This window comes from Temnothorax curvispinosus, unplaced genomic scaffold (genome assembly GCF_003070985.1).
Source record: "Temnothorax curvispinosus isolate PA1 unplaced genomic scaffold, ASM307098v1 QBEX01014425.1, whole genome shotgun sequence".
In the NCBI taxonomy this organism is placed as follows: Eukaryota; Metazoa; Arthropoda; class Insecta; order Hymenoptera; family Formicidae; genus Temnothorax; species Temnothorax curvispinosus.
In genome coordinates this window covers 41,514-49,570 of record NW_020224205.1, presented here as the reverse complement: position 1 = coordinate 49,570, position 8,057 = coordinate 41,514, and the positions used below count along the sequence as shown (strand labels likewise).

General features: G+C 43.1%; 1 protein-coding gene across 1 annotated transcript; it reads right to left on the bottom strand.

The window, feature by feature from the left end:
• Positions 1-2,325: 2,325 nt before the first annotated feature.
• On the bottom strand, positions 2,326-2,739 carry LOC112464667. Its single transcript, XM_025031803.1, has one exon. The coding sequence runs from the start codon at positions 2,737-2,739 to the stop codon at positions 2,326-2,328; it is 414 nt and encodes a 137-aa protein (XP_024887571.1).
• Between the last annotated feature and the right edge of the window lie 5,318 nt (positions 2,740-8,057).

The following is an 8,057-nucleotide window of genomic DNA, read 5'->3' as shown; positions in this document are numbered from 1 at the left end:
GTACGGGAGGGGCGTTCTCATTCTTTAACAAGACCAACGAGTCCTAGAGTACCGTAGACGACGACTTCAACTATTTAAAGCGTTGTTTGAGCGTGTGCAAATACTCGTCCCGCTAACGCTTCCAAAACTGTTGGTGCATGTGCTGAACCAGTTGCCATCGATCAAGTCGGCTCATCGGCACCGGATCCAGGTCAAGATACGGAACAGCTCCGAGGGGTTCCAAGGTGAGGAAGTGCCCCGGAGAGAGTATCCCGAGATCGTTAAGATCGGAGCTAGTAAGGTATAAGGGCCTGGAGTTCAGGATAGCTTCTATCTGTGTCATGAGAGTGCTGAATTCCTCTACGGTAAGAATCTGCGTTCCTACTACGCGCTTTAGATGGGTCTTTATTGACTTGACCCCCGCTTCCTAAAGGCCACCGAAATGTGGCGCAGAAAAAGGATTAAACGACCACTGAATTCGTTCCCGCTCTGAGGCAACTTGCATATAATTAACGAGCTCTCGCTGAGCTCCAGCAAAATTGGTGCCGCAGTCGCTATATATCCGCGAGCAGCGGCCGCGCCTAGCAATGAAGCGCCTCAGAGCTAACAGAAACGATTCAATAGATAAGAAACAGGCGAGTTTTAAGTGAACTGCCTTTGTAGCAAAGCAAACAAAAAGACACACGTAAGCCTTGAACGGGGTTGCTCCGCGAGAACGACGATTGCAAACCAAAAAGGGGCCAGCATAGTCGACTCCAGCGATTAAAAAGAGCTTAGCTTGACGTACACGATCCAGTGGCAGATCCGCCATAGGAAGTTGTACAGTACGTGGATTTGCCCGGAAGCACTGATAGCAGCGCGCTTAATGGCCCGATGGGCCCCAAGAATCCAGAAGTTCTACGACAAGATATAATGTAACGCTCGACGTCCCGGATGCAAGTGTAAGCGATGAGTGCGCTCTATTATAAATTCCGTTAGCCGATGTTTGCTAGGTAACAATGCTGGATGCCTAGCTTCATACGAGATCGCGGAATGTGTTAATCTACCGCCCACCCTGAGGACTCAGCGAGTATCCAAGAAGGGGGCGAGTTTTCGCAGAAATTTGGAGCAATTCTGATTACGTTTCAATCTATTTATGTCCTCTGCAAATCAATAAGATTGTACGAATTTGACGAAAAATAGTAAAGTTGAATGGAATTTAATTTGATCTACCGCGAGAGTTCTATTGCGCGAGTTCGATTCGAGTCGGTTAACGAAGCGTAGACAATACACGAGCACTCGGATGAGTTTGTCCAACGACGAAAAGCGATCGAGAAGCGAATCCACAATAGTGGCATCGGCAGGATCTGTGTTGACGAAAGCGTGAGAATTTGCTTCCTCCTCAGGAAGATCCTCAACTTCCGATGTCGTTGTTTGAGTGAGTTCAAAGTCAATGAGCCACGCGGGGCCAGTCCACCAAATCGAATTAGTCACTAAATCGCGGAGAAAAAGTCCACGGGAGCAATGATCCGCCGGATTGGACTCGGTATCGACGTGGCCCCAAGCTGAGATCCGTACGTTGTCCTGAATGCAGACAACGCGGTTGCGAACAAACGTCTTCCACCGACGTGGAGACGAATGAATCCAGGCGAAGGCAACATCGGAATCTGACCAGACATATTTGGCATCAATGGTAAGATGTCCCTGAAGGACTTGACGAACGTACGCAATCAACTTTGAAAGAAGGAGAGCTACACAGAGCTCCAAACGAGGTATTGGAATAGGCCGAAGCGGTGCTACCTTAGATTTAGCGCAGAGTAAGCGAATTACTACACCATCTTGCGCAACAAAGCGTAAATAAATTACGGCTCCGTAACCCAGTTCACTGGCATCGCAAAAGCCATGAACCTGACAACGAACTACATCGCGCGTATCAAACGTGCGAGGAACGCGAAGGGAAGCCAACGCGTCGAACTCGGCTTGATAGCGTTCCCAACTGCGACGTATTTCTGTTGGAGAGTCGTCATCCCAATCCAACTTCAGCGTCCACAAACGTAGTATCAGACATTTCGCAGTAAACGTGAATAGAGCCAGGAATCCCAAGGGGTCGAAAATGCGTGCTACCTCCGACAATATGGTACGTTTGGTACACTTACAATCCAAAGGATTGACTTGAAATCCGAAGCTATCGGATTGCGAATGCCAACGAAGGCCTAAGACTTTAAAGAATTGGTCCTCGCTCGATTCAAACAACAACATAGATTGGCTACATAACTGCGGGTCGAGTCCATCCAACGCGGCAGGATGGCTTCTCGCCCATTTTCTAAGCTCGAAGCCGGCGCTCCGAAGTAACGATAACAATTGATCTCAATGCGCGCGAGCCTGTTCCACCGTACAAACACTAATCACGATGTCATCCACATACAGCGCCTCGAACAAGGCAGCGAAAGCCAGAGGATATTTTTCACGGTACTTGAGAGCTAGCTGGAGCAAGCAGTAGATCGCTAAGAACGGAGAGGAAGTGAAGCCAAACGTAACCGTCTTGAGGAGGTAATCAAGAACAGGATCCGACTCCGAGAAACGCCAGACAAGTTGGTAGTCGCATTGCTCCGAATTTACCCATATTTGACGAAACATTTGCTTCACATCCGCGGTCAGAGCTACCGGCTTGGCGCGAAATCTAAGCAGAATGGCGAATAGGTCTTGCTGTAATTTCGGATCAATGAGTAATGTGTCGTTTATTGATAAACCGTTTTGGCATCTCGACGAGGCGTTAAACATTACCCGCAACTTCAAGTGGGGGGGGGGGATCAGGTTGGAGGAAGGAAGGGTGTATGACCTGGAGTTTGCGGATAACATGGTGCTGCTAGCGGAGGGGGAAGATGAAATGAGAAGTATGACGGAGAGGCTAGAGAGGTATTTGGATAAGAAGAGGCTGGAACTAAATGCAGAAAAGACCAAGAACATGAGATTTAGAAAAGGAGGGGGCAAGAAAATGGAGAAAAAAGATTGGCGGTGGAAAGGAAGAAAAGTGGAAGAAGTGAAGGAGTTCCGATACCTAGGATATACGCTACAAAGGAATGGAGGGCAAGAGGCGCACGTAAAAGAAAGGGTAAATCTGAAGGAGAGCTCCCTCCTCACCGATTTCGCTGAATTTAGGCTTAATCGACGCGTTTTTGCACAAAACGAACGAATCTGGCAGAAAAAAGCCCCGCTCTGCCCCGCGAAGCGAGATATTAACTGTTAAAGTTGACGACTATCAGGTTATGAGACCTGTCATACCGACGCGATGTAGCGACTGGTAGCGACCACGAACATGCCCTGCGGCCACATGCGCATGCTCCGTAGCCGCACGCGCATGCAAAAGAAGGTCACGTGACAACTGTCTGTTTGGTAAGTACATATTTATGTGTACTTTTCACATACCAGCTATTCTCTGCTTTAACAAATTATTTATGTTTTGTTAACTTAAACGCTTAATAACTGTAACAGAAATAATTTGTTAAAGCAGAGAATAGTTGGTATATGAAAAGTACATGTAAATATGAACTTTTCATATACCAACTATTCTCTGTTTTAACAATTTTATTTCTGTTTCGTTAACTTCAACACTTAATATCTGTAACATAAATAATTTGTTAAAGCAGAGAATAGTTGATATATGAAAAGTAAATATTTATGTGTACTTTTCATATACCAACTATTCTCTGCTTTAACAAATTATTTATGTTTCGTTAACTTAAACGCTTAATATTTGTAACAGAATAAATAATTTGTTAAAGCAGAGAATAGTTGGTGTATGAAAAGTACATGTAAATATGAACTTTTCATATACCAACAATTCTCTGCTTTAACAATTTTACTTCTGTTTCGTTAACTTCAACGCTTAATATCTGTAACAGAAATAATTTGTGTTCCAAAATATTCTCTGTTGTAATCAAAACCACAAACTTGAAAACAATATATTAAATTTTATTATTTATTAATTGGATTAAAGTTGAGATCTAACATTTCTTTAAAATAAACGTGATAACTGTATACACGGCTGCGTCGAATATGTCCGAATTGCTACAAATTATAAAAAACATAATTAATACTTATTTGATATATATATCAATTGAAATTAAAACAATTACCTCGTGATTTAAATAGCTAAATCTATCCTTAATATTGCGCTTCTTTTCCGCTGTATACGCATTTTTCAACGTAAAAGTTACTATATCGTGCAACAAATCTTCGGATACTGCATTTAGATATGAAAAATTGACAAGGATCATTCTATTGTGATCTTTTAGATTTTTATCCCAAAACATTTTTCGGATGAATTTGGGCCATGTTTTTGCATCGCCAACAACATCCTGAACCAGTAGCCACGGAAGACTATATAATTGCTCTACTGTGAATATGGCATTATAAATATTTTGGAATTGCACAGAACAATATATAATATGTCATTGAGGTTGAGCGCTCAAGTACATCACGTGACCACGGGACATGCGCGCATGTGGTCGCGGAGCATGTCCGTAGTCGCTACATCGCGTCGGTATGACAGGTCTCATAACCTGATAGTCGTTAACTTTAACAGTTAATATCTCGTTTCGCGGGGCAGAGCGGGGCTTTTTTCTGCCAGATTCGTTCGTTTTGTGCAAAAACGCGTCAATTAAGCCTAAATTCAGCGAAATCGGTGAGGAGGGAGCTCTCCTTCAGATTTACCAAAGAAAGGGTTAGGAAGGCGGCGGCGGTAATGGGGCAAGTGTGGAGGATAGGGAAGAGGAGATTTGGAAAAGATTGGGGGAAAAGGCTTTGGCTATTTGATAAGCTGACTGGACGGTAATGGGGTACGGGGTGGAAATATAGGGATGGGAAGAGAGAGAGGAGATGGAAAGGCTTGAAGAAAAATATTTGAGATGGGTGTTGGGAGTAGACAGGAGGACGCCGTGGTACTTGGTGTGGGAGAAGTTGCAGAGAGAAAAATTAAGAGGCAGGGCGGACAGGAGGGCGTGGGGGTTCGAAAAGAGGCTGCAGGAGGGAGGAGGAAGCGAGCTGGCGAGAATGTGCTGGGAGGAGGTGAAGGAAAGAACGGGGAGGAGAGGAGGAACCTCGAGTTAGGAAGAAGACAGGAAGAATTTTATGAGCGAAAGAGGCTTGTGGGAAGAGAGAAAGGTGGAGAGAGGAGGGAGGAAGAGACAAGAATAGAGGAGATGATGAGGTGGGAAAGGGAGGTTCAAAGAATAGAGAGATGGGAGAAAATAAAAGAGTCAAGGTACAACAAATGGTATAAGGAAGTAAAAGAGGTAGGGATACCGGAGTACCTAAAGGAAGGGTGGAGGAAAGTAGGTGGAATAGGATTGCGAGATTTAGGCTGGGGAACGAAATGAGGGAGGGTAGACATTGGGAGGAGGAAAAGAAAAGGACTTGCAGACTGTGCGAGGGAGAGTAGGAAACGTGGGAGCATACGTGGGAGCGTTGTAGGGAATGGGATGAGGGAGGGGGGAGTTGGCAGGAAGCGAAGAAATGAATGCTGGGAAAGGAGGGAGAGGGGGAATGGTGGATGAGGGAGATCGAGGATAGGAATAGGAAGGGGTACTTGAAGGGATTAGAGGGAAGGGAGGAATGAGGTGTGATTGAGGTGAAAATGAGAGAAAGTGAGTGGAAAGCCGAAGAGAGGGGGCTATAGGTGGTTCTAACGGGTTTTATAGAAGCAAGAAGAAACGGAAGTCCCTTGCGGAGAGGGTGTGTGTGTGTGTGTGTGTGTGTGTGTGCGGCGGGTGTGGATGTGGGCGGATGCAGAGGCAGAAACTCACATCCACACCACCAGGTTAAGTAGGTTAAGATAGTATAAGTTAGGTTAAGGAGGTTGGTTAGCTCTCCGTGCGGGGAGGCGGCGCGCGGCAGGGAAAAATCATATAGGTTAGATTTTCGTCGTGTAAAATAAACGAATTTTAGCAAATAAATATGTAGAATGCATTTAATTGCTGTTTCTTAAGGTTTAAAAAGAGTTGTTTGTACAATTGAAACCCAAATACGTTATTATCCACATTGAAATGTGGAAATAATAAATGTGGTCCTGTTTTATTTTTACAATTTCTTGATAACTATTCAGTGATAACTATAAAAACGAATTATTTCAGTTTTTGAGAAAATTCTTCCTAAATATGTAAAGAGTTATTTGCACCTATTTTCACTAAATTCTTATTATTTTTAATATGCTTTCAAGAGTTACATTCAGGTTAAGTAACATTTTTGCTGTGTCACCCGTGTATAAGAGAGAGACAAGAGTATAACTTCAATAATTAATTACTCGACAACCAAACGATTGTTTTCAACTTTGGCATGGACGACAGATTCCCATAGACGAATATTGTCCATAAATTTGAACTAATTCTTATCAAATTGATTTGACTAACCACCCTTTTTAAGTGGCTGCGTTGAGAAAGGGTGGAGGCCTGTAAAGGGTTTTGTAAAAGGTTTGGGAACGTTCCTTTAAAAAACGACTTTCGAACCCTACAGGGATATGAAATAAAGTTATACGATACAATACAATACACTACCCGCAACTTGGTGGTAGTGCTATCTAGTTTGTACACGCCATGGTGAGGCAAATAATAAATGTAACCATCCAACGGGAATGGGTCATTAATTAATTCCGTATGACAGCTATGAAGATAGTCTTGCATGAAATTATTGTAACAAATTCTAAACTCGGGATTTGATTTGAATCGGCGCTCGAGCGCGCGGAGACAACTAACAGCTATAGAACGCGAGTCGACGAATGTAGGAGGATCCGACGCAAAGGGGTACGAAACTACGAAGCGACCCGAGTGGTCACGATAAGTGGTCTTTGCGAAAATCTCTTTACATCGACGATCTTCTTCCGAACAAGAAGTGTGTTCTGGTACTTCTTCCAATTGCCAAAATTGACCCACTGCGGTCTCGATCGACTCGAAAGTGGTAGCAAACAAGTGCAGGGGTGCTACTTGTAACGACGGAGATACCACGCCCGTCAAGACCCAGCCAAATATTGTGTTGAAGGCGTCCGGTTCCCCATACCTTTTTTTACGACGACCATCACGTAATACTGAGACAAAAGATTCAGCCCCAGGCTCAATGGAATATTCACGAGAGAATATTCTTTAATTATGATACAATGTAATGCGCGATACCGAAATGACGACTTGATGAACGCAAGAATAGTGCGACGTGAATGCAAGGAAATTAGAATCAAACCCAGAGGATAACTATCAAGGATGGTTGCAGAGGATGTACAAAATAAGAAAATAGTTGTATCAATAATCAAAATTGTCAATTAGATTGGCACGGTACCCGGTTGCGACGAGAAATGCACTCCAATATCTATGGCAACACATTAAAAAATACACTATATTCTTCAGTAGGATAGCGCGCTGAAAATCGTTTTGTCTCGCACTTAATTTGGAAATACTTTTGCTGGCATTAACAAATATGGAGGAACGAGGAAAGCGTACAACAAGCCAATACGCTATCAAACAACTTCTTCAGAGGATGCCCGTACGAAACGCTACAGAAGTCATACAAAATTGACACAAAAACATAAAGACGCAATAGGGCGAGACATAACTGAGTTAAGAAACATTTTGGATAACGAAAATAACACTGGAAGTGAAACTGATGATTATACTTCTACTTCTGAAGACGATATAAATAATCCAAGCAAATCAGCACAACGCACATCCGAGAGGAATGTTTCGAAGCAATCAGACCAATTATTACCTGAATTGAATTCTGGACATTTGACACAATGTGCAATTACAAATATTGTTTCTGCTCCTGTAAAAATCCCTTATCAACCAACTCCTAATCAGACGGCCACTAATAATATATTGCACTGTACATCACCAAATTCTACATCACAACATATTCAATATTGTCCATCCCTGACATCTTCTACACAAATGCGATATAGGCAAGAGAATATTTCAAATAATCATTATCCACTTCCGTCTTCTTGTACAGAAATGCCATATAAACAAGGAAATATTCCAAATAATTGTCCACTCCCAACGCAAGTGCCACATACATATCAGAATATTCCAAATAGCAATAATCAGTCACAATACGCT

Excerpts from the sequence above, each read along its gene's own strand:
- LOC112464667 (XM_025031803.1), bottom strand. The coding sequence starts at position 2,739 with ATGTTTAACGCCTCGTCGAGATGCCAAAACGGTTTATCAATAAACGAC.